Source organism: Megalobrama amblycephala, linkage group LG6 (genome assembly GCF_018812025.1).
Source record: "Megalobrama amblycephala isolate DHTTF-2021 linkage group LG6, ASM1881202v1, whole genome shotgun sequence".
Taxonomy (NCBI): Eukaryota; Metazoa; Chordata; class Actinopteri; order Cypriniformes; family Xenocyprididae; genus Megalobrama; species Megalobrama amblycephala.
Genome location: NC_063049.1, coordinates 30249500 through 30277331, shown reverse-complemented (window position 1 = coordinate 30277331; position 27832 = coordinate 30249500). Strand labels below are relative to the sequence as shown.

At 39.2% G+C, this 27832-nt stretch overlaps 1 protein-coding gene across 2 annotated transcripts in view; it reads left to right on the top strand.

Moving 5' to 3' along the window:
• nalcn (sodium leak channel, non-selective) overlaps nt 1-27832 on the top strand; it is a 111378-nt gene that overhangs the window by 64311 nt on the left and 19235 nt on the right. For both annotated transcript variants that reach the window (XM_048193844.1, XM_048193843.1), the window contains 19 exons: nt 12814-12950; nt 13456-13597; nt 13889-13962; nt 18469-18570; nt 18707-18776; nt 18887-18978; nt 19379-19501; nt 19705-19761; nt 20451-20571; nt 21650-21781; nt 22176-22343; nt 22854-22958; nt 23052-23158; nt 24897-25017; nt 25109-25207; nt 25294-25387; nt 27269-27375; nt 27461-27535; nt 27698-27817. In XM_048193844.1, the coding sequence (XP_048049801.1) occupies nt 12814-12950; nt 13456-13597; nt 13889-13962; nt 18469-18570; nt 18707-18776; nt 18887-18978; nt 19379-19501; nt 19705-19761; nt 20451-20571; nt 21650-21781; nt 22176-22343; nt 22854-22958; nt 23052-23158; nt 24897-25017; nt 25109-25207; nt 25294-25387; nt 27269-27375; nt 27461-27535; nt 27698-27817 (2046 nt within the window). The remainder of the gene's footprint in view (nt 1-12813; nt 12951-13455; nt 13598-13888; nt 13963-18468; nt 18571-18706; nt 18777-18886; nt 18979-19378; nt 19502-19704; nt 19762-20450; nt 20572-21649; nt 21782-22175; nt 22344-22853; nt 22959-23051; nt 23159-24896; nt 25018-25108; nt 25208-25293; nt 25388-27268; nt 27376-27460; nt 27536-27697; nt 27818-27832) is intronic.

Below are 27832 nucleotides of genomic sequence, written 5' to 3'. Positions count from 1 at the left end.
TCCACGGAAGTTAACACCTCTACAGGAGCGTCTTCTGATGAGAAGGGTTGAAGAAAATCGGCATGCAAGTTCACTGCAGTTATCTAAAGAAGTAGAAAGCCAAACTGGGGTGACTATTTCCCGTGACATAACACAGCGTACACTGCAGAGGAATGGCATGCATGGGTGCCATCCATTAAGAAGACTCTCCTAAAGCCCAGGCACAAAAAAGCCCACCTAGAGTTTGTCAGGGCCCATGCTGACAAAGATGAAGACTATTGGGACTCTATACTCTGGAGTGATGAGACCAAGATAAATGTTTTTGGAACTGATGGCTTCAAAACTGTATGGCGTCGCAAAGGTGAGGAATACAAAGAAAGACGGTGGTGGTGGCAGTGTCCTTATGTGGGGCTACTCCATCTGTGCTGCTGGTGTCGGGGAGCAATTTCATTGATGGCATCATGAATTCACAGATGTACTGCTCTATACTGAAAGAAAAGATGCTACCATCACTCCGTGTCCTTGGTCGTCGTGCACTTTTCCAACATGACAGTGATCCTAAACACACATCTAAGGCCATGATTTCTGAAGAAGAACAGGGTGAAAGTGATTCAGTGGCTCCTGATCTGAACCCAATCGAACACCTATGGGGAATTCTGAAGAGCCAAGTTGAGCATCACTCTCCATCCAGCATCCAGTCTCTAAAAGAGGTCATTCTTGAAGAATGGAAAAAGATAGATGTTGCAAAATGTTGCTAACTTGTTCATTCCGTGCCTAGAAAACTTGGTGCTGTCATTAAAAATCATGGAGGCCATACAAAGTACTAGATGTAGTAGTTTTTGTTGTGGGGTGTATTCATTTTTGCATCACCCTAATTTGAGTAAAACTGAAAAATGTGTAATCTAAGTTATATTATTTACCTTACTTTCATGTTATAAGTTAAACAGATGTTATATTAAACTTAGTCTTGTCAACATTTTGGAAATTGTTTTTGTGTTCATTAGGGCTTGCATAGACTATTCGAGTAGTCGAGAGATCGACTACTTCAACCACTAGTCAGCGCTATCGGAAACAATTGACTACTCGAGCGTGCATGTTACATGTGTGCTGGTGTATAGATGAGGCTGTACATGGAGATCCACAAATAAGGGTTTTACTTAAACGAAGGAGATTAACATACATCCAAACACATACAATATAACTTTTACAAGAACAGAACATAAGACCGGACAAGGAGGGGGTGGGCGCGGATCCATGAGCCATGGCGGGTCAGGAGCCTCGGCAGGCCATGGCGGGTCAGGGGCCTCGGCAGGCCATGGCGGGTCAGGGGCCTCGGCAGGCCATGGCTGGTCAGGGGCCTCGGATGGCCATGGAGGGTCAGGGGCCCTCAGACGACCATGGAGGGTCAGGGGCCTTGGCAGGCCATGGAGGGTCAGGGGCCTTGGCAGGCCATGGAGGGTCAGGAGACATGGGCTGCCACGGTGGGTCAGGAGACGAGGGCTGCCACGGTGGGTCAGGAGCTGCAGCAGGCCACGGGTCAGGAGCCTCGGCAGGCCTTGGCAGGCCATGGAGGGTCAGGAGACGTGGGCTGCCACGGCGGGTCAGGAGACGAGGGCTGCCATGGTGGGTCAGGAGCTGCAGCGGGCCACGGGTCAGGAGCCTCGGCAGGCCATGGCGGGTCAGGGGCCTCGGCAGGCCATGGCTGGTCAGGGGCCTCGGATGGCCATGGAGGGTCAGGGGCCTCAGCAGGCCATGGAGGGTCAGGAGACGAGGGCTGCCACGGCGGGTCTGGAGACGAGGGCTGCCACGGCGGGTCTGGAGATGAGGGCTCCCACCGCGGGTCTGGAGACGAGGGCTGCCATGGCGGGTCTGGAGACGAGGGCTGCCATGGTGGGTCGGGAGCTGCAGCAGGCCATGGTGGGTCAGGAACTGCAACAGGCCATGGTGGGTCAGGAGCTGCAGCAGGCCATGGTGGGTCAGGAGCTGCAGCAGGCCATGGTGGGTCAGTGTCTGAAGGCAGCCATTGTGGGTCTGGAGCCTTGGTGGGCTCTGGTGACCCCGAAACCCCGCCCAGGAGATCCCCACCCACAGGTACTGGGCCTACTGGGTTTTAGGGTAGGCTCAACTGGAGTGAAAGCATGGGCTGGAGCGGGCTCGTGGGCGCCGGCAGTGGGCTCATGACAGGCTGGAGCGGCTGGCTCGGCGGCGGCGGCTGGCTCGGCGGCGGAGACTGGAGACGCTGGCTCGGCGGCGGAGACTGGAGACGCTGGCTCGGCGGCGGAGACTGGAGACGCTGGCTCGGCGGCGGAGACTGGAGACGCTGGCTCGGCGGCGGAGACTGGAGACGCTGGCTCGGGCGGCGGAGACTCGAGACACTGGCTCGGCGGCGGAGACTCGAGACACTGGCTCGGCGGCGGAGACTCGAGACACTGGCTCGGCGGCGGAGACTCGAGAAACTGGCTCGGCGGCGGAGACTCGAGAAACTGGCTCGGCGGCTGAGACTGGAGATACTGGCTCGTTTGCAGCTACTGGAAAGGCTTGAAGAGGGGTCCAGTCCATCCCCTCATACATTATCAGAAGCCCGATAGGAACTGGAGAGGGCCCTGTGGAGACTGGAGAGGGCTTTGCGGAGATTGGCGTGTGTTTAGCCTTCTTCCTCTTCCTCCTTTTGGACCACCTGGACATAACAGAGGGGTGTGGCTCAGATAGGGCGCAGGGGAAAAGCTCACTGGAGGGGTATGTGGAGGAAGGCGGAGATTGACAAACTGGCCAGGCCAACCGTGTTTCCGGGAGGACTGGACGAGATATGCACTTATAATCCTGAACCTCTTCAACAATGAATTTGGAGTAATTTAAATACAAAATCAGATTAATAGTATCGATTAAGGAGACATAATTGTCAGGTTCGTCAAAGCGGATTGTGCTCTCGTCCAGTCCGTCCAGAAACAGGGCATTTAAACGATTATCTGGCCAATTTGTCGAGAAAGCTAACTCAACAAACTCCTCCACATACCTCTCCAGCGAACGTCCAAACTGCAGGAGTCCAATGAGCCGATCCTTCGCCGACATAGGAGTGGGAGGTACGGGAGGAGTAGGAGCCTCGGAGAGAAGAAACATATCCATATCTTGTGGAAATCCGGTTGTTGTTTTGGGTCCGGTCTTCTGTTACATGTGTGCTCGTGTATAGATGAGGCTGTACACGGAGATCCACAAATAAGGGTTTTACTTAAACGAAGGAGATTAACATACATCCAATATAACTTTTACAAGAACAGAACATATGGTAACATTTAAGACCGGACAAGGAGTGAAGGGAGTGAGTCCATTATAAAGGGAGTGCTGATGAGGAAGTCCAGGTGCAGGTGATCCGTGATGATGGGGAGAAGACGAGGGAAGTGAGTGCAGGTGCGGAAACAGGAGGATCATGGGAAATGGAGTCCGGGAGACACGGGAACTGTGACAGTGCATTAACCACAAATGAATTTAAAAAGAGAGAGATATGTCACAATATTGTAAATCTTTCCGTTTTAAACCAAGAAGGGGAGCCAATGGATATCACAAGAAGCAACGTGCAAACTTTGCACAAGAGTTATGCCGGTGCAAGCTTAACCTCGGTCAGTATTCATAGTGAAAAAAGTGACGGAGCTGTCTGACGCTGCATTAATGTAGCATATTCTCTCAGAGACGAATTTCAACATAATATGCTGATAACGGTATATAACTGTCTTCATTTATTCCATTATTTTTCTTGTGGCCTGTATATAGTGAAACAAATGAGAATAATAGTATTTAGTGTTAGGTTGTATTTTTTTAAGTCGGTGCTTGAAGTAGCTCTTAATTTTCATTGATGATTGCAGTCAGTGTTAGGAAATATTATAGACTATTAATAATTTTAATTATAGGCCTATAATTCATTGTATAATAGACCTAAAAAGATAGCTAATAGCCTAATCTTTTATCATCCTCACAGCACGTCACATATGTGGTGATGCGCTATGAAATTATTGCGGGGCAAATTTATTAATATTGATTTAATAATAAAAGTAGCCTAATCTAATAGTAATAATAATAGACTAGAAGAATATAACATGCCTACATTAATTGGAAATCCCAAATCCTCTTAATATTGCCAATATTTGATGCTTTTGACAATATCACTGGCTATCGTCGATACATGATCATCGCCTGTAGACGCAACTCGGGTTATCGTGGGTTTATTTGGCTTTAACCTGTTACATGAAAATTAAAATATGTAATGTCATAATTATAATGTTTTGAGAGTTTACTTATAATTGCTGCCTTAGGCTATGAATTAATAAACACTTATTGATAAGAACTATTTCATGTCTTTTCATTTACAGTAGCATGAACCACGAGTAGTCGAGTAACTCGAGTATTGTTTTGATAAGATACCGACTAGTAGAAATCAGTAGTCGTGCAACCCCTAGTGTTTATTGAGATATTTTTTAAAATGTTACTTTTCAAAGGGGGTGTACTCATTTACGCTGAGCACTGTAATTATTTTTATGCACTATAACAATGAGAATTGGATTGTGTAAGAATCTTTATTTGCCATGAAAATAATGTAACAAATCTTAATGGCCCTAAAAGTAGATTTTATATGACCCAGATATATTCTTAACTAGTTTCTTTACTGTTCTAGCAGAAATGTGTACCTGTGTGACTGATATTTTAACTTGACTGCCTGGCTTCTTGGAGTCAATTTACAGTAAGTGTGTAAGAAGAAGCTCCAGAGTGGGCCAAACACAGTTTGGTGGTATACAGCCAGGTCTAGTAACAGACAAAGAAGTCGAGAATGAAATTATTGCTGCGTTTGTGGATGAAACAAAGACAAACTGCAGGAATTTAGAAATTATTATTAATTTTTTTTTTTTTTTTTTGAGGGTATTAAATTGCTTCCAGCAGCTGAAGCACACAATGCATTCTTTTCACATGAGACAATATAATTTCCGGTATTTTGTTTCTTTTTTTCTTTTTCGTTTTTTAGTTTTGTTTTCTGTTAATTTCCCATCTCTTGCACTCATCTGCATAAAGCACATCTGGTCCTGCTCAGAAATTCCTAAAAAAAATTGCAATGGGGCTCAGATGTACAGACACGCACACATTTGTATATCATCACACCCAGACTAAAAAGTGTGGCGTCAACAATTTGTCACACATGCACACAAACATACATGCTGGTCCCCTCTGGCTGCGATAGACAGAAAGGACCCTCAGTAACAGGCCTGTCCATCAAATGTGCCTTCTAGTGCGCCATCCTCTGATCTAACAGTCACGCCCACACACCCCCACCCTCACTGCTGCACCTGATCCAGATGTCTGCTGCCCCAGACACTGTGTGTGTGGGTGTGTGTTCCATCTTTCACCTAGACCCATTTTCATCCTTTCAGCAGCCCACTTTTTTTATGATAGAGCTTCAGTATGAAATCAAAATTGACCTTATTTACTTTGACACTTCTCTGGTAATGCATGATTCATCAGTTTGCATTATTCCAAAGAAGAAAAATTTCATCAAAATGTAATTATTACATTTTGTCAACTAGGTTGTGCAGACCAGTATTTGGTCATATTCAACCTTACTTTCTTGACATTTTGTAAGTGTTTTACAATTTACTAGATTGATGGCAAATTCATATGAATTTAGACCATCTTATTTGTAAGTTTTTGATCTGCTTACACCACACTAAGTGTTAGATTTAGGTGTGGACGTTCATAGTGACGTTTTACCTACAAATTGTACGTTTTTATATGAAATCACCAGCTCATACCGTACTAAAATATAATAAAGAACAGCAGGATTTTTTTTTAAAGAATATTCTGAATACCCTGTATTTAGGAACATTTCAATAGCTGAAAATGATGTGCATGTAAACTTGGTAAACGTATAGCCATCTAGGCGTAATGGTATTGCAGCCTTTTTTCTAAATTGTTGTGATTTTACTGATTGTTAAATGTTATGGCAAGAGTAGCAAAAAAAGTGATAGATTTGAAAAAATAAATTTCCGGGAAGTAAAATGGGTTGTGAATGCCTTTACATGTTTTCTTTTAAAGGACCGTGACACATTTAATTGCAGATGTTTCTGTTAGTCCTTGAATGCAAAGTAGACACAATTAGTCACACTCTGGGAGCAAAGATCAGATCCAACTGTGTTCATGAATGAAACTCTAGTGGGGGATATGGCTGGTCATGAGAACTTCCCCTTACGAAAAAGAAGTATACTTGAAGTTCATTTTATGAAGTATACTTAAGTAATGTTTAAGTATATTTTTAAGTATACTTTATGTAGTAAGTATACTAGTATGATAGTATAGTGGTAAACTTGTAAGTGTACTATTTCAAAACTGAAGTATACGTGTACTATATGTGTAAGGGTAGTAAACTTTAAGTGCACAACTAGTTCACAGCTACATTTCTCATTTGTACTGCATTTGTACTATAAATGAACTTATATGTATACTAGTAGTTTACAATTTTATACTAGTAGTACATTTTTTTAGTATATGAAAGTACACTTTGAAGTATACTCTCACTAAACTACTAGTTTAGTGCAAGTATATTTGTAAGTTTTCTTTAAGTGAACATAACGTCACACTTATAGTTTACTTTTCATATATTATTTTAGCTCTTTAAGTATACTACTATGTTCCTATTTAGGTATTATTTTTTATACTTGAAATATACCTTTAACTGTACATTAACTCTTTCCATTTTAACATAGCTTCATGAATCCTTTTTATCTACACTCAAATGTAGGTAAGTTTTGTTTTAAAAAAAAAGCAACATATTAAACAAAAAGCTGAGAAAATTGCAATTTTGTCAAACACTACATCCAGATGTGATTCAGAACGGTGATCAAAACACAGATGGAGTAGATTGAGTCCATCAACACCCCCAAAGCTTCACAGTCATTTCCTCTTATGGGTTCAACATTTCATTCGGTAACGTTGTTAGGCAGTTTTGATTTACATGCTGTTTAATGTTTGATGATTGTGTTATTTTACATTTGCGTGAGTATAACCCTTACCAATGTGCATTGAATAACTCACATGGGTGGTTGCAGAGGAAAAGAGTAGATTCCTATGTACACTACAGTGGACTAGCCTACACAAAAATTCAGACACTCAGAATTAGGAACATATCTCTTTTCTTTATAAATATTTTTAAACATCGTAAGTTTATAAGACAGTATGTAAAACTATTTGAAAAAAAAGTATTTAATAGGCTATTCAATCAAAAGATTAAATACAATTACAAGCCAAGTATACTTAGAATACTTAATTATACTTTCAAGTATATCTTAATCAAAACAAGTATATAGTACAAGTTTAGGCCAAATATACTTAGAATTTTCTGTCAGTATAAGTCAAGTATACTTAAGTGCAATTTTAAGTATATTTCTGAGAAGTACATAATGTGTATTTCTGATAAGTATATAAAAAGTAGACTGAAAGTATACTTTCTTTTTTTTGTTTGTTTAAAAGAAGAATACTAATAAATAGCACACTTGAATAAACTTCTTTTTTGTAAGGGGCCTCAATGTCACTGTACAATATACACAGTTTTTTGAGGAACATCAGACGGTTTACCTTGCCATGCTGCACCACTCTCGCCATGCTAAGTATTCCGCCAGTCGGTCTCTCAGGTGGCAAAGGTGTGCCTCTAAGAGGTCTGAGAGTTTATAGCCTATGCAGAACCATGCCTCATTAGATACTAAATGAGAAGGAGAGAATGACCCCTCTACCCCTGAGCTGCTTGTGGAAGTTCACCAAGTGTGGAGCAGAGTAGAGCGGCACCCGTAATGTATGTTTATCAGGCATGCTAGAACTAAATCAGCAGCCGATCTGAAATGGAACCTGAAAAGTGACTGATTTGAAATGTTCTACTCAGGGGACATTTACTGTACACAGGATGTGTTCACTGGTCTGGATCTTTTTTAAAACTTTACCTTCTTCTTACCTTATTTTAACTTTAACACAGCGTGTTAAAAATGCAGAACTAAATGGCGCATGATGTGTCTAGTGCATGTTTACATAGACCCATTGTAAAGACCCATTTTTAAAAAGAGTTACTAGACCTGCACTAGACCATTTACTCATCTTCATGTCATTTCAAATTTGTATAATTTTCTTTCTTCTGTTGAACACAAAATACGTTTGTTTTTTTGTTTTTTAAACGTGTGTTTTGTTCATATAATGAAAGTCAAGGAGTGTCCATATTGTTTTGGACCCCATTGACTTTGAATGGACAAAAACAGTTTCATTCTTCAAAATATCTTCTTTTGTGTTCCACAGAGAGAAAGTCACGCGAGTTTGAAATGACATGAGAGTGAGTAAATTATGAATGAATTTTCATTTTTGTGTGAACTATCATTTTTATTGCCACTCTATTCTTGCCAATTTCAGACCGTAGACTTTTGAGCTTGACATGTCAAATATTCTGGTTCTTTTAAAACCAATCTGCAATTTTGACTGCCGACACAGTCTCTGAAGGTCGCACACACATACACACCATTAGACATTATTACCTTTGTTTACATTAGCTCTCCACTGTTTTATGGTGACCTAACTGGAGCATAAATGTGTCTAATGGCCTGTAGAGTAAATCTGTGGGACGGTGACATTCAGATTTGTAGACCGACCAATCACTCATGACGCTGAGAGAACAGGAGCACTATTACGGGCTCTTTTATGAATGTGCCACAGACCAAGCAGCAATTGGTCAATAATCAGAACCCTTGTCTTCTAGAAAGGCAGGGGACTTGGAGAATAGCCTAGTATGGTTCACCTGAGCCTGAAATTGGAAAGAATGTGTGAATAGGAGTGAATGGATCACCCTAATGTGTCCCAAGGCCAACACATTTATTTCAGATGCATGGCTCCCACTGCTATGATTTATGGAAAATGCTACATATGATTCATCATTATGAAGAGCTGCGGCCATACGCCATTCTTACAAAAAAAAAATGCATTACACGCAGACCTTCCAAAAGCCATCAGGGGGAAAAATATAAGAAATGCAGCTAGCTACAGGCAGTCATATAAAGATGGAAATCAGCATGATCTGTTTGAGATTGTATGTGTACCCATATCATTTTGCCTATTTCAAATTGATCTGTTTATTGATCAGGGTGGATTCCACTTTCTAGCTGTGCTGATTGGATTTGGCTTTCCCTTCCTATTCAGCACTCCATCACATGTACTGTACTTACCACATCTTGAAAATGAAAATTCTGTCATCATTTGCTCGGCCTTATGTCGATCCAAACTGGAATAGCTTTCTTTTTCTGTGGAACACAAATGAGATATTTTGAAGAACGTTCACACTAATCTTTCCTTCCAGGAGCTCACAGTAACCAGGGCAGTGTTATTTTGGTTTAATTTATATACTATTATAGTATTTATTAATAATTTTTTTTATATTAATATTTTATTTTAAATTTAATTTTAGTAGTGTTATGTGCTGTTAATATTTCTATTTAGTTTTACTTAACTTTTTATTTCATTTTTAGTCATTTTAGTTCTTAAAATTTCTTTATTCCATTTAGTGCCAGGAGTATGTTGAGTTTCTCTGTGTTTTGCTTTCGTTTTCCCTGTTGCTGTTTGCCTGTGTCATCATCCATTGTTAGTTTCCATGGTTCCAGATTTGAGTTCCACACCTGTTTCATGTTCAGTTTAAGCCCTTGATTTCCTTTGTTCAGTGTTCGGTATTGTTCATTGACATTTAAGTTAATGTGGTTGCATCCTAGTGTTTTTCCTGAGAATTCCTGAGTTTTCCGAGTTAGTAACTAAATTGTTTTCAGTTATGTTCCTTTGTCGTACAGTCGTTGCAGACCATCGTGACAGTTAGTTGCCAAGGCAACATTTCTATTTTTTTTTTTAAAGTTGTTCATTTTAAGTTTTTCATCTTATGTTTATATTTTATTTTATTTCAGCATAATTTCAATTAATGTTTTAGTTTTAGTTAACAATAACAACACTGGACCAGGGCTGTCAAGCTCACAAAAAGTTTTTAGTCTTTACAACTTCTGAAGCACTACAATACGAAATTTACATATCGAAATTAAGTTATTACTCACAGAAATCTTTGAATTGAATTCAACTTATTCTTTTCAAAATGACACCAAGTACCATTGGTTAAAGTCATACAGGTTTGGAACAGCATAAGGGTCAGTAAAAAATGAAATCATTTTTATGTTTGGGTGAAATTTTGCTTTAAAATTTCAGTTAACTAAAATGTGTTCAAACTTTGAATCCACTGTGATTAAACGAACATTTTAACTACCATGTTGGAATAAATGGGGCTGTGTGTGGCATTTCAAAGCAGGGAGGATTCTTCACTTTAACTATTTATATTAGAGGGATGTAAATTGTGTTGGTATTACTTAGAAGCGCCTGTTCTCTCCGCAGTGCTCTGTGTCGTGTGTGTCTCTGTGTGAGAGCTAATCAGAGGCTGTTGCCGAGTAAAGCACAAAGTTGAAGCCACCCCGCAGAGTGCAGAGCTATTGATTGGAGCCTTGGGGACTTGTGAGATTTTAAACGCACACTCTTTTACAATAAAGCCGCCCTGAAACAGATGTAGACTTTATTTTGGATAGGAGACAGGGAAATCCAACTTTGCTCCTGTGCAGAGTGCAGACTAAACTGGGTTTTATGTTTTTCACCAAGCAGCCAAGAATATGAAAGCACAACAAGCAGTTGGTTTCTCAATGCATTCTTTCTCTCTATTCATACCAAGACTGAATATTTGTTGTGAATGTTCGTTGTGTATAAACAATGGATCCCTTTCACAATGGCCACAAACATTCATCCAGACTGATTTAATGCCATTTTGGTTATATTACAAAGTCCAGCATGTTGGTGGTGCTAAAGCTTTTTTTCCTGAGACCAGCATGTCACATTCGGTTTGAGTAGGCGGTTACTCTCCCCCAATACATTGAAACATCAAGGTCCGTGTTGAGCACATTTCCTCTTGGCTCAAGCATCCAGCAGCATCGTCCTCACTACAGGCTCTCCTCAACATTAGCACAGCGTTTCCACAGTAGTAGTGCTTCACTTCCAGCCCAGAGCATGACCTGCTATCTGTAACTCTATTAAAGAACAGCATGTGCGGTGCACTCAATGAATGGACAATTGTCTGAATGAATGGACAGTTCAAGTGATGAATAAAAATAAATCATGATTCATAATATAATAATATAATGCAATAACATTTTTAGCATTTCTCTCTTTTTGTTGTTTACTCTTGGTTACTCTTGGCAAATGCTTTTCATTTTCTGAACGGTCCAGGTCAGCTGCTTATTTCTAAAGATAAGCAGTCATCAGAGAACCTAATTTTGGTTTTTCTGACTCCTAATCAGAAATCCATCATATTTATCTGCAGGCGCTCAGACGGATGCTTCCAGCCAAAGAATTTCAATATTTTTCCTTTCATATGTAATTCAATTAAATTAATTGCTCTGTTATTTGTGACATTTCTGTTTGTTTGACCAGTTTTAGCTTGCATGTGTGAAGATGTCCTTATTTTGGTTTTGTTTTGCTTCCCTAATAGGCACTATGTTGGTAGATAATGAACCAAAAAGGGTTTGTGGGTCTATTCCGAGGGTCTTAGTGAGAAAATAAAATAAAACCAACCGTATAATCATGCCTAGATAGCAATAAATAGGCTTATCCAACTCTGTGGTATTTTGGCACAAATTTATGTCACAAGAAAGAAGCTAGACAAATAAGAAAGACGTCAACGTACAGGTTCAATACCATAAACAAAACTGCACAATATACTTAAAAAGTATACCACCTTACTAAATTAAATATAGGTTCATTTGAAATGAGGATAAGCATGGTTTGTGCCAATCACTGTTTTGTGCCTTATTGGTGAAATAAATGAATAAAAACACTTAAATATTGTTACAATGGCATATTTGTTTGACTTATTTATTTATTTTATTTTTTGCATGGTAAACAATGTTGTTGCTGTATTTTGTTTCCATTTGATGGCAATGTAAAATCTGGGTCCTGAAACAAAACTAGTTGACAGCCAGTGTTGTAATGGATGGATAACTGTGTTGAGGCTGTGCACTGCTGCCATCTTTGGACAGCCTAGCAGAACAGCGGTCTGTTAACATGATGTTTTGCTTTTAAATCCTGGCAAATGAACATCTTGTTCTCTAAAAAATTAATTAATGAACTAATGTTGTTATGGTTAGGGTTTTGTTAGCAATTAGATTATTGTTTTAGTGAATTAAATTGTAGCTACATGTTTTTTTGATTTGTTTTGTTCTTTAATCAATAGAGCATTCAGTAGATGTTTTTATGTGCATTTATAGATATGTTTAGAAAATATGAAGCAATCTGTCATCTTAGTTTTATCTTATTCACTTTAATTTATGCATCTCTTCTGACAGGAGAATGAGAAGTGATCCTCTAGCGTGCTCCGGCCTAATCATCTGAGGCCTTTATGTTGCTTGATAGACATGGGGAAAGATAAAAGGTTATGGCACATAAAGTCAGTTAAGCCTCAGAGGGGCACATTAATTCAGAGCAGTGCACCGTACAGGCTAACCCTTTCCTCTCTCGCCTCCAGAAGTGAGGAACTGAATATAAAATACACCATCTATGCATTCTTCTTGAAGACCAGCTGAGTTTCCAAAAGGGATAATCAGAAATAGAGATGGATAGCTTATGTCAATTTTGGACTGTCTACCAAATGTTTTGAGGGCTATGTGTGAAAACACAATGTGGCCCTATCAGTGTCTCTCGTTTGAGTCATAGAATCAGACATTTGTTTCAAGTGCGTCTCCTGGCTTCTCTCCACAGCTGAAACAGAGCGAAGCCAATGCTGATACAAAAGAGAAACTTCCTCTGCGATTACGCATCTTTGAGAAGTTCCCCAATAGACCACAGATGGTGAAAATCTCCAAGCTGCCTTCAGACTTCACTGTGCCCAGAATCAGGTACTGTGTACACTGAAAGATTTTTTAATTTGAAGGATGATAAAACATGTAAAAAAAAAAATCTCAGAGACTTACATTACAGGATGCTCCCATTATATATATATATGAGCCAGAGTGTCACTGTGCTCTCTTGGTGGTGTCTTCGACTAGTAAGCAACTACATCTGGATTTTCAACCGGCTACTGTGGCTACATGCTAAAATGCCTTGTTACCCTAAAATGCCCTACATACTAGAATTCCTTAGCATTGTGGCAGCCAGTTTTGCATGGGAAGCATCAATCAGATTTTTGTCAGAAAATTAAAAATCTTGTTTTTTTTCTTCAGGAACATAGTTTTGAATTGTGGATTCACATTTGACTCTAACAAGCATACTGACAAAGATACTTATTCCTTTACACTGAATGCCTCCTACATCGTCCTCAAGAATCTTCTGAAAACATGAAGTCCCTTGTGTATTTGCGTGTGACTGTTTCGTTATGCGTGTACCCGTGGGTGTGTGCCACAGGGAGAGCTTCATGAAGCAGTTCATCGACCGACAGCAGCAGGACCCCAGCTGTCTGTTCCGTCGCCTTCCCTCAGCGTCGTCCTCATCTTGCGACCATTCCAAGAGGTCTGCCATTGAGGATAATAAATACATAGATCAGAAGGTACCACACTCCATCACTCCCACAGTCTGCCCCCTCAATACACAAAGGGACCAAACAATCAGCTTATGAATGTTCTGAAAGGAACAGATCTATTTCCCACGCAACAAGACCTAAATAACCAGCAGTTATATAACAATATTTTTTTGATTATATTGGGATGTTTTTGTTTGTTGATATCAAATTCAGGTTTACCCACATAATTATACAGTAGTTGTTTGTAAATGTGTGTTTAAATTATATTGCGTATTGATCTGTGTGCATCTTACTGTGTAAACCTCTGTTTCTTCCTAGCTCCGAAAGTCAGTATTTAGCATCCGAGCCCGTAACCTCATAGAAAAGGAAACCACTGTCAATAAAATTCTGCGGTGAGCTTTATGATTTTCAGCAACTTATTATTTATCAGCTTTATTTTATTTATTTATTTTATTTTAATAGTTCTATGACTGAGATTGATATTATGCTAAGCATAATATATTATGATATTATGCTTATCCTGGCAGGGCTACAAAATTATTACCATATATTCATTTAAAAAAGTCAAAACTAATAGATCTGTAATATTTACATATTTACAGTATGAATCATGATTATGTGCATACACACAGTTAGTCAATGAGACCCACTGGTTTTTCCAACAAGCAGAAACATTGAAGTGAATTTGGATTAGGATATTTATTCATATTATAGATATGTAATTCTCTGTGTTTTGAAACGGCATTGCTTTTTTTCTCTGGCTGCCACCAACAATTAATTCCTATAAAGGGTAAATTTGTTTTTATTTCAAACCTCCATTTCCATGATTTTGGCTCCATGTTTGTCATCCAGCCAGCCCAGCAGTCAGAGCAGATAATGGCGTCTCCATATCAGTATAACTGTTAGTGGATCACCTGTGAGCGTGACTGAACAAATTAATATTTAAAAATCTGGCAGCGATGCAGCCAGATATTCCCACACTTTGCTTCAACCGCTCCTCTCTTTCGTTAAGTTTCAGGTCACGTCAATGCCGTCCCCCACCTCCCTTGTGTTACACACACACTCATACACCTCACCTTGTCCACCCCTCCTCCTCCTGCTAAGCAGACAGACGGCACATCAGTAGCCATCCCACGTCGTCTGTGCTGTCTGGGGCATTCGGTCTGTCTGCATACACACATGCACGCGCACACACTCTTCATCAGCCAGGCACTCATCACTCTGAGTGGCCATAAATAAGGGCGACATGTTCTCTTGAAGCTGAAATTGTCATTAGCTGTGTTCTGGTACATGACTCTGCAATTAATGGACAATAGAGAGGCGGTGGTGAGCAGCAGGCTTTTCAAAGCATACATAGATCAGCGCTGATTCAGAGCATAAACAGCCAATGGGATCTCAGCGGCGGAACAATCTCCCAATACCAATTATAGCAATAGTCTCACCAGTTACATTTCATCTTGACATAGCTTTGAAAGATTTGGTTTTAATAAGCTGTCAGAAAACACCACAAGGGGCTTCTGGACTATTCGTTTTTCACAGATCTCTTGTTCTTTTTAATAGTACTGCAGGTTTTTTCTTTAGTTTTTTTCAAAGACTTATTCTGCATGTTTTGTTACCTGTTTAAGCAGTTGTCACAAACACAAAATATAGGTCATCTTCAAAAAATGGTGCAGTCTGTGTGAGAAAAATGCAGGAAAATTACTATACCTGTTGGACTTTCCAGAAACGATAATTTCTCACCTCAAATACAATGCACATAACTTAAAATATATATTGTGATATTGTGATGTACTATATCACAAAATATCACACAACATAAATTAATGTTAGTATTCTTTTGCAAAAACAATATTTAAAAGAAAAATTAACATTTTTCCAGAAAATTCATAAATAATTTCGAAAAACAACTACATAGTGAAAGCGTAGTATTTTGATTTCAATAAAAGCTAAATTTAGATTAGATTTTTTACATTTTGAAATGTAATGTGATGAATGAGGAGAAATTTAATATTTCGGTCACACTTTTTAGGGTCCAATTCTCACTATTAACTACGACTTTTGCCTCAATAAACTCCTGATTACTTAACTATTCCTTATTAATAGTTAGTAAGGTAGTTGTTAAGTTTAGGTATTGGGTAGGATTAAAGGATGTTGAAAATAATCATGCAGAATAAGGCATTAATATGTGCTTTTATAAGTACTAATAAACAGCCAATATCCTAGTAATATGCATGCTAATAAGCAACTAGTTAATAGTGAGAATTGGACCCTAAACTGATTAAAATTAAAATTTAAAATTCAAGAGTTAATCTACCAAATAATGTAACTAAATTTAATATGCTGTTTCAATAAATCAGTATTAACTCATGGGAAAATGGAAGTGGAGTTGTTTTCTGAGAATGTCCCATATGCATACTGAATGTTACTTTGTGTTAAATGGAGTCAACTGATCATCATAACATTTTTTGTCAGAACTAGATCTTAGTAGATATGTAACCTTGAATACCTATATTAAGTGTGCCAATTTTTTCCTTGGAGATTAACTCCCTCCTACTGCTTCATCTTCACTTCACTGTTAGCCTGAATTTTTAGTGCACCACAGGTCACATTTGACCACTCTGAAAAAAGGATTAATTAGTTTCCTCTCCATGGGCACCCCGTTCCTTAGAACTGTTTCCACCTGCACAACACAGTGTAAGCTAATAAGAGCCATCTGCTGTGTCGGGCATACAACAGAGTACATGACAGTCAATAGTGGCATAGCTTAGGGGGTGTTCACTGATAATGATCATCACATAATACTATACATTTACAGTATGTAAAACTCTTGCTGAACAATCCAGCATTGCTGGTCAACGGGGATTGCTGATTTGCTGGTCCCAAAATGGGAAAGTGGAGTGCTGGTGGCCAAGCAACCCCAGCTCAGATTTACAAACCCGATTCCAAAAAAGTTGGGACACTATACAAATTGTGAATAAAAAAGGAATGCAATAATTTACAAATATTATAAACTTATGTTTTATTCACAATAGAATATAGATAACATATCAAATGTTTTGAAATGTCATGCCAAATATTGGCTCATTTTGGATTTCATGAGAGCTACACATTCCGAAAAGGTTGGGACAGGTAGCAATAAGAGGCCGGAAAAGTTAAATGTACATATAAGGAACAACTGGAGGACCAATTTGCAACTTATTAGGTCAATTGGCAACATGATTGGGTATAAAAAGAGCCTCTCAGAGTGGCAGTGTCTCTCAGAAGTCAAGATGGGCAGAGGATCACCAATTCCCCCAATGCTGCGGCGAAAAATAGTGGAGCAATATCAGAAAAGAGTTTCTTAGAGAAAAATTGCAAAGAGTTTGAAGTTATCATCATCTACAGTGCATAATATCATCCAAAGATTCAGAGAATCTGGAACAATCTCTGTGCGTAAGGGTCAAGGCCGGTAAACCATACTGGATGCCCGTGATCTTCGGGCCCTTAGACGGCACTGCATCACATACAGGAATGCTACTGTAATGGAAATCACAACATGGGCTCAGGTGAACACAATCCACCGTGCCATTCGCCGTTGCTGGCTAAAACTCTATAGGTCAAAAAAGAAGCCATATCTAAACATGATCCAGAAGCGCAGGCATTTTCTCTGGGCCAAGGCTCATTTAAAATGGACTGTGGCAAATTTTAAGTTTTTTTTTTAAACTGGGACGCCATGTCATCTGGACTAAAGAGGACAAGGACAAACCAAGTTGTTATCAGTGCTCAGTTCAGAAGCCTGCATCTCTGATGGTATGGGGTTGCATGAGTGCATGTGGCATGGGCAGCTTACACATCTGGAAAGGCACCATCAATGCTGAAAGGTATATCCAAGTTCTAGAACAACATATGCTCCCATCCAGACGTCATCTCTTTCAGGGAAGACCTTGCATTTTCCAACATGACAATGCCAGACCACATACTGCATCAATTACAACATCATGGCTGCGTAGAAGAAGGATCCGGGTACTGAAATGGCCAGCCTGCAGTCCAGATCTTTCACCCATAGAAAACATTTGGCGCATCATAAAGAGGAAGATGCGACAAAGAAGACCTAAGACAGTTGAGCAACTAGAAGCCTGTATTGGACAAGAATGAGACAACATTCCTATTCCTAAACTTGAGCAACTTGTCTCCTCAGTCCCCAGACGTTTGCAGACTGTTATAAAAAGAAGAGGGGATGCCACACAGTGGTAAACATGGCCTTGTCCAAACTATGTGTTGATGCCATGAAATTTAAAATCAACTTATTTTTCCCTTAAAATGATACATTTTCTCAGTTTAAACATTTGATATGTCATCTATGTTGTATTCTGAATAAAATATTGAAATTTGAAACTTCACACATCATTGCATTCTGTTTTTATTTACAATTTGTACAATGTCCCAACTATTTTGGAATCGGGTTTGTACTTGAGAACAGTATGACTATGCTGGTCCACCACCTAGACAAGCATTATACCAGCACTAATCATCATAAACCAGCCTGGACCAACATTGAATACATACAGGGTAGATGTACTGTACCCAAACAAATGCATTCGTCTAGAAACGACGTTCAAAACACATTTTTAAACACATTAGCTTTTGTAATGTGACCTATTTCTGAGTGAAACAGAATACTCAGTGAAAATAATTTAGGATGAGACTTCAAAATGGAGATAGTTAATAGATTCTAGTATTCTAATGAATCATATGCAGTAAGACTAAACAATTAAATTAGAATTCAGTTGACATTTAAAGTTATCTTAATATCAGATGAACAGCAAGACAAGCAAATGATTGCAATTTAAAAAAAGAATACTACACTGTCATAATTTATTAATTTGCTCTTGACCTAGTTATGGTTTGTCTGCCTGCAGAGCCTGCACCAGGCAACGTATGCTGAGTGGTTCCTTTGAGGGTCAGCCAACTAAAGAGAGATCCATACTCAGTGTCCAGCATCATATCCGGCAAGAACGCCGGTTAGGAATGCACATTAACATGCTTTCACGTACTCATCTATTTAATTTATTTAAGAAGCACTGAATGGATGCATATTAATGAAGTGCACTACATTATGCTAGTGTGCACTGCATTAACCCGCTCTTTTTGGCACAGGTCTCTCAGACACGGCTCTACCAGCCAGAGAATCAGCAGAGGGAAATCCCTGGAAACACTCACTCAGGACGTGAGTTCACATGCACACACACACACACACACAGATATCACTGAGTAATAGCTGACAGTGCTATCTGTGTCTATCTGTGATCTCTGACATGACGTATGTGAACTCCGCAGCACTCCAGCACGGTCCGTTACCGTAACGCTCAGCGTGAGGACAGTGAAATCAAGATGATACAAGAGAAAAAGGAGCAGGCTGAGATGAAACGGTATTTCTGCCAATCCATACACTTGCCTTGGCATGCGGTCAGTTAAACAGATCTTATCGCCCACCACCTCAACCCAAACAAAACATGCCATGTGGGAGTTATTACACCTTATCTTTCTCTTGTACTGTATGCTGATGGTGGCATAGTGCAGTGGTATATGACAACAAGACATATTACACACAAGCAAAGCTTTTGTTTCTGGTTGGCTGTATTTATTTGCCATGTACAGAGGGACTATAAAAGTGAAATCATTTTAGCTGATTTACAGATACAGTTTGCTTTAAAAACTAATATAAGGTCCCTTCTATGCATCCAAGATCTTTCTATGTTCATGCTCTATGTTTGTATTCCAAAGCCTCCTTGAGAGTGTAAAAGCAGATTTTTTTGGGGTTATTCACAGAAAAGTCCAAGAGGAGGAACTTCGGGAAAACCATCCATACTTTGACAAGCCACTCTTTATCGTTGGTAGAGAGCACCGCTTTCGTAACTTTTGCCGAATGATTGTCCGGGCCCGTTTCAATGTGTAAGACCAAAGCTAATACAAATCCATTGCATTATATATATTAGTTACAGTAGCATTTTCATACACATCAAAGAGATGACTAATCCCTTTGTACCATAATCACAAAAAATGCCATGTTGTTTCACAAACTGTTGTGTGTGTATGTGTTTTCCATTTTTTTTTTTTTGTTGCTGACACTGTGCTAATGGACTTTTTATGAATAGGTCTAAAACGGATCCCAATACAGGCGCAGTGAACAGCACAAAATACCATCAATTATAGTAAGTCTGTAAATGTTTAGGGCTTTTGCATGATAGCATGATAATATACACAGAGATTTATTTTTCATATTTTCAGGAAAGGGCAGTGAAATTCAATATAAAAAATGATAGCAGCATACACTTATATTTACATTTACTTATGTAATGCAAATGAGATAATATCTTATTTAAATTGTAAAATATTAATACATTCTGGTAGAATGTATTTTGAAATAGTGAAAAATACAAAAAAGTAAAAAAAAAAAAAAAAACCTCAAAATGTAAACAACTTCTAGAAGCATTACAGTAATGAGAATTTGGAGGCGAAATGTGCTTAATTGTCATAAAAATAATGGTTGTATTTCTTATTTGTTCCTCATATTTTTGGGGTCAAAACATGTTTTCTTGTGATTCCTTAATTTATATGTCTGTTTTGATTCTACAAATGTAATACGAGAACGGGCTTTGTAAAGTTTTGATCTGTAAGACATGCTAGGGTAAGTTAGTGTGGGATTAGATTTAAACTTTTGGGCTGCATTGTCCTAGAAGGATTTCACCAGTTCCAAAGATCTGCAAAATAAAGACAGTTACATATGCTCAGACTGGAGGAAAAGAGTAGGAAAAATGCAGAGTAGAAAAACCATGTTTTGGCACATTCAACCTGCACTAATCCTTGCATGTGTGTGTGTGTGTCTGTGTGTGTTCTCCAGTGATTTGCTGGGCTTGGTAACCTATCTGGACTGGGTGATGATCGTGGTCACCATCTGCTCTTGTATTTCCATGATGTTTGAGTCCCCTTTTACTAGGGTCATGCATGTCCCTACCCTGCAGGTATTCTAAACCCAACGGGTCACCATTCTATCCCACACAAAACACCCGACTAACTTTTTTACCTTGTAAATATTCCTCATATCTTTCCTGAAGGCTGGTCATCATGTCTCGTTTTTGTTGCAGTCCAACACTTTTGATTGCCACTCCAACTAATTTTGCCCTTCTGAGCACATTTGACCATGATCCCCACTGATTTAGGCTACTTTGGAATTCACTTATGTTGACTTTGAACGTGAATGTTTTTAGGGTGCCTTTGTTGCTGTCATTTATGAGACAGAATGATTTAACTGATTGACCTGCTGCTCCTGAATGTCTGTCTCTTTTTCTACACCATGATTGACACTCCACTTCAGATTGTCAAGGATGACCTGATCTTTACCTGATAAAGATATTTTCAAGAGAAACTCCTGTTCTAAGCATAGAAAAAGATTTGTATCCTGGCCTCAGTTCTGTGTCTCGACACTTCCAGTCTTAAAAACTGTTCTAAATTGCCAACTAACAAGGAAATGTTATGACCTATAGTTGTGGTATTTTTGTTGTGATGAACAAAAATATTGACATTGCTGGCTACAAATTGAATGTCGGGCTTGTTCCCCAAAATCATGGCAATAGTACTACTATGTTACATGTACACTTTCATATATAAACTCGCTTTAATAGTTAAAATTAATTACAAAATGGGTTGTTCAGAATAGAAATTCTAATTGGATGATTTCTGTTCATTGCCTTAGTGAAATACAGATAAAAACATGACTGCTAATACAATGTCATTATAAAACACAGATAAACACACACCATATGCTCTTTATTAATGCTTCTACATTGCTTAGCAACCATAAACAGCTTACTGTTAGACTGATGAACTATATTACTTTACAGAAGAATTGCTGATAAATTGCCAGTAAAATGTAACTATTTAAAAGAAATAAGCCATTCAAAGCTCTCTGTTTTCGAAATTTACCACAGGCTTTAGGCACTTCACCTTGAGTTGTGCCTAAGAACACCATATACCTGTGGTAAAATCACTGAAATTTTTCATTGTATGCTATTGTAAACTAAACCACCCCTTTCCCTGCAGATCGGAGAATATGTCTTCGTCATCTTCATGAGCATTGAGCTGAACCTGAAGATCATGGCAGATGGTCTGTTCTTCACTCCCACTGCAGTCATCCGAGACTTCGGTGGCGTCATGGACATCTTCATCTACTTAGTAAAAGTCCATTCTCAGCTGCTCTCCAATGAAAAACCCACTTTCCGATGCATGCGAATGGCATCCTTTCGATCTGATTACTCACTTCCCTAATGAGGCTCTGAAGATTGCATTTTAATGACCCTAAAGAGTGCTTCATTTAAATGACCCAGTCATCCTGTTTACTCACTTCAAAAGAATTCTGCCAGTTTCACACAAACATTCTTTGTATTTAATAGAACAGCCTACACCTCCAGTGCTGACTATTTCATAAGTAATACTTAATGCATTTATATTAATGAAGCAATATGAATGTGCTATAGCAAAATCATCTGCAGTTAGTGATTTGCTGTTCAGGATCGGGAATCATTGAAGATCTGTGCCCTTTAAGATGATCTTTCTGCCCACTCTGTAGGTCAGTCTGATCTTTTTATGCTGGCTACCAAACAATGTGCCCCCTGAGTCTGGTGCCCAGCTCCTCATGATGCTACGCTGCCTACGCCCACTGCGTATCTTTAAACTGGTGCCACAGATGAGGAAAGTGGTTCGAGAAGTCCTCAAGGGTTTCAAAGAGATCTTCCTGGTGAGTGAACAAACAGGTCCACTTCCTGCCTTTAGTCACTCCGTAAAAAGAGAGCAGAGATGACTGGTTATTATGAATCGTTATTTGATTGTTAATTCTACTAAGATATGTATTGGTTGTGCTAGCATTTTTGCTTAAAGTGGTCATATTATGTTATTTTAACATTTACGTTTATCGTAGCATTGTTTCAGTTAATCAGACTTTTGGACAAAAAGGTTTGCGTATGTTTACATAGTACATCAAACTCTTTTATTTTAAATGTGTTGTGATATGTCCCCTTTAATTGCAAGGCAAGAAGCTCTCTTCTTTGCAGTAGTGGAATGTAATGCATTAACGCAGCAGTGTTTGTCCTGGAGATTTCTTTATGGACCTTCTTTATTAAAGCTTTGCTCCCGTTGGGTACTTTTCTGTGAGCTTATTATAGTGTTACTGTATATGAGAGTAATGTAATGACCAGGTTTTGTGGGAAAGCCATTTTGCTGTAGACTGGATTATTGATTTCCCAAACAGGTTTCTATTCTTCTTCTGACACTAATGCTGGTGTTTGCAACCTTTGGGGTGCAACTCTTCGCTGGAAAGCTTGCCAAATGTAATGATCCCCATATATCCAGCAAGGTATAAGGCAATTCTTGCAACTTTTCAAACTGTGGAGTGGAGTGGAGGCTCTTCTGTACTTCACTAAAATATTGTGCTTTGTGAACTTTTCAGGAAGACTGCCACGGCATCTTTAGAATCAATGTGAGCATTTCAAAAAACCTGAATTTAAAGCTCAGGCCAGGGGAGAAGAAACCAGGATTCTGGGTGCCAAGAGTTTGGTATGAAACGGAACAGGAATGTTCTCTCTCTCTCTCTCTCTCTCTCTCTTTTTTTTTTCAAAGCAAGCATCACTTTAACTGTTTCTTATACTTAAAATTACTCCACCCTGTACGGACATCAATGATACCTCAAACTGTGTGACTTGTTGAGATGTGCTATTACTTTCTAAGTAGTATATATTGAATTTTGTCTGTCCACTGATAAAACAGGCATACAAACCAATAGAAACACATTGAATAAGGGAGTCATATTTAGGGACCAGAATATCATCAAGACTAGTAAGGACCAGTATACAACCACTTACACTCTAACAACACCTCAGAACAAAATAGCAACCTCATTGTTACACCCTGGCAACCACTCTGAATATTCTAGCAACTCATCAGAACAAAATAGCGACCACACAGCAACACTCATGGCAACCACCCTGAATCCTCTCAACAACTTAGAACACCTTAAAACCTAAATAGGAACACCTTGGCAACCACTCAGAGCATGATTGCAGCTTCCAAGAACAAATTAGAAACCACATAGTAACTTTGTGGCACCCACCCAGAATAAGGTGACAACACCTTAGAAACTGTATAGCAATGCCCTGGGAACCATCCAGAAGTCTTCAGAACAAAATAACAACCACATAGAAATGCCATGGTAACCACTCAGAATACTGTGTGGTAACAACTCAAAATAAAATTAGGAGAACACCCTTCCGATACATAGCATAGCAATGTCCTGGCAACTACTAGAACACTCTAGCAACACCCTAGCAACCACATAGCAAAGCCCTGGAAACCACCAGTGACTTTTGCATGGAACTTATCATCTGATTAATGCAAAACAAAATTTTTGATATCAACTTGACTAATGGAATTAGAACATTTGAAAGAAAAATATTTTGGACATTCATTTTTCACAAACAAACTTAATTCATTTTCTTTTACAGCACTGAATAATTCAACACAAACCGAACCTGTGTTCAGTGTTGAGGTCTTTTTGAGAAATCCCTGTAGTAACATCTCATCTGTGGCAGCACAAACCAGTATTATGAATGTTCTCATTGCATAAACAGCACAACATTTTCATAATCTTTTATATGTATTTTCCCCATAAGCAATAGTCAGAGTTGCAGTACAGTTGTACGGTTTGTCGTGGGCACAAAGCAGGGGGCTGATATATCTTTCCCTCAGGCATAAACACAAACAACACACAATCATACACCCACACACCAATGATTCTGTTATTGCTTTAGAGATTTGTGGCAACACAATGGCAAATTATTTGTAAGACATTAAATAATGAAGACCACCAAAACACACACATGGGTCCATAGCACTTCTAGAACGGTCAAGGTTTCTGCTAAGGCTGAATAAAATAGAGAGAGAGAGAGAAAGATTGACGCTCTTTTATCTTTGAGCACTTTGCGTGGTAACAGGAAAGGCATTTTTGTGTTTGTGTTCAGCCAGTAGAGCAGCATGTCCCCAGTCCTCACTCACACACACACACACACACACAGACAGGCAGACAGAGACTATAACATTTTGATACCGAATAAAACTTAAGATTACAAGAAGGGACTGAAATGTTTGTTTTGTAATGTATGGATCAGTGTTTTTTGACCTTAACCAAGAGAACAGTTGACAAAAAAAGTCACATTTTAAATCTGCTTTAGGGGGAATATAACAAATAAATGTCTGTTTCATCTTTCACCCAAATAAATTTTTTTACTGCTGTTTTTAGGGCAAACCCTCGAAACTTCAATTTCGATAATGTAGGCAATGCCATGCTGGCTCTGTTTGAGGTGCTATCTCTGAAGGGTTGGGTGGAAGTGAGAGACGTCATCATACACAGAGTGGGACCGGTAAGTTACTTTTTTTTTTTTTAACAGTGACCTCTATACCACTAAATTAATTGATCTGGGCTGTACTGATCAGGACCTTCAATTGTCTCAGATTCATGGCATCTACATCCATGTCTTTGTGTTCCTGGGCTGTATGATTGGGCTCACCCTTTTTGTTGGTGTTGTCATAGCCAACTTTAATGAAAATAAGGTAGGGCAGTTTTCTTACTGCTAGTTGATTAGTAGTTATGTTTGTATGCTGTTCCCTGATCAGATGTGCTAAATGTGTTTGTTTAGGGCACAGCTCTTTTGACTGTGGATCAGAGGAGATGGGAAGATTTGAAAAGTCGTCTGAAGATTGCTCAGCCCCTCCACCTTCCCCCACGTCCAGGTAAGTGCTCACTGGAGCTCTCCAGAATTTAAATGTCTATTTGTGCACCACCGTAATGTTGCTTTATTGCCGTTTTGATGCCATCATGTGTTTGAGCAACAGAGAATAAAGTAGTTGCAAGAATAATAATATATTTTAATTACATTAAAGTATAAACTGCATCAGACTGTTTGTTATTTTGTCCATCAAAAACATCTGAAGACAACTAAAGCGTCTTTCAGAAGGAGTTCTGCAGGTAACTGGATAAACGTCACCAGAGCAGCGAGTGTACTGTATTATTCAGCAGCAGCCTCTCAGTCTCTCATCTCTTTCTTTCTCTTTTTTTCCCTCCCTCCATCTTCCCTTCTTCCTCTCCTGGCTAATGAGCCTTCCCTGCTTTGCATGTGTTTCCTGAAGCATTTAATCAGCTCTCTTCTGCCATAGTAGAGAACAAACTAAATTTAAGCTTTCAGCGGTGGGTACACCCCCAAGGCAATCACACACTTGATAATAACCACTTCACTTCTGAGTCAGAAGTTATAGCTGCCTGTAGTATGAATGACTTTGGGCTCCGTGGGCACCTTAGAGTCAAAGAGAGGAGAGCGATTCTCCCTGTGTCTCCCATAGATTGACTGACTGATTGATTTGGCAGTCGCAGGCTCTGCGGTAAAGGCAGTAGCTCATTATGTTTTTATGTTTGACTGCCGTTGGCTCGCCTGGAAACAGACACTTCAAAGACATGTTTCATAACAGCAGGAAAGAATAAACACAATTATCATAGTAGGCAATTATCCAGGCATATTTTATGTGGCAATTAGACACAAAAAATTCTCCAATCTACTGACATGTTTGATTGATATGTTTTGAACCAAATTCCAAGAGCTGCAATGAACAGATTTTCAGTACTTTTCTTTTCTTTTCTTTTCTTAGTCATTAAGTACGTCTGGCTTGTTCAATTATCATTTTAACCAATAGAAAAACATGCTGCAGTTCTTTGTAAATTACAATAGAATTGTTCATCTATGCAGCCTTTGTAAACAATGGGCTGAACCAAGGGCTTTTCACTATCAGCATGGAGGCAGTGTGCTCTTCCTCCAATACTGATAACGGAAATCTAATTTTGTTCAAACAAAACAAAACGCATTTTGCCACACTGCAAGTTATGCAACCTTCTGACTTAAATTAAATTTCCTTCAAACAGTCTCAAAAAGCAAACATCATTACTACTATTACTACTACTACTACTAATAATAATAATATTTAGCAGTCCAACCATAGAAGTTTCTTTTTTTTTCTGCCCTAAAAGTGTATGAGCGTCAGAGACCTTTAATCGTGATAAATGCTATAATAGTATATAAATAATGCTAAAATAATACTGCTGCAATAATGTTCAGTGCATGCCGTACAAGTACTAAAATGAGGGATAGCTATAGAGAGCTGTGAATGGCAGTCAACGAAGCTTCTTTTTGTGCTTCCTGCCAGGTAGTCTGCACATTGGAATAAGAGAAAAATCAATACCTTGGTCAGCACTCGGCAGAGTAACCACATCAATTCCAACTCTATTGAAACCAGCTTCAAATAATCTGTCTGTGTTCTGTGGCTGTTGAAATGAACTTGTGATTACAGTGTATGATGAATGACACTCAGACCTTGTGACCTTAAGCTAAAAGACAGCAAAACGATGATGCGGCGGATCTGTAAAAGCAAGGCCAAGGGTAAAGCTCTTACCGAGTGCATTGAATGAACAGTCTCTCATTGACGATAAAAGAGAGCACAGAAATTATTCTGAAGGTCAGGGGATTTTGACCAGGTCTTTGTTTTACAACTACAGTAGCAGTTCATTCTGAAAAGCCCTAATTTTCTGTTCTTTCAAAACTGAAATTCCTTCTCTTGCCTTTGCAGAAAATGGTGGATTCCGAGCGAAAATGTACGACATCACCCAGCATCCCTTTTTCAAGCGAGGTATCGCAGTGCTGGTGTTAGCACAGTCTGTCCTTCTGTCTGTTAAGGTGAGGAAGTTTACAGCAACAAAACACATTTTTTGTTGTACCTTAGCACTAACATTACAAATAATTTTTTGTGTATGTGTTACAGTGGGATGAAGGTGACCTGGTTACTTTTCCCTTGGCCACAATGTCTGTGGTTTTCACTTTCATTTTTGTTCTGGAGGTAAAAGTGTTACTGTTTCCTGTTCTTTCATAAGTCAGCCCAAGCCAGATTTTTTTTACAGCCACAAAAAAAAGTTTTAAAATTCACCAGAGGCTGTGCAGTTCATGAGGTCTTTCTGAAGTATTGTACGGTCATGACATAATTAAATTTCCTCTGCTGCAGGTGACTATGAAGCTGATAGCCATGTCACCAGCCGGATACTGGCAGAGCAGGAGAAACAGATATGACCTACTTGTCACATCCCTGGGAGTCATATGGATCGTTTTGCACTTTGCTTTACAGGTACTTGCTAAAATG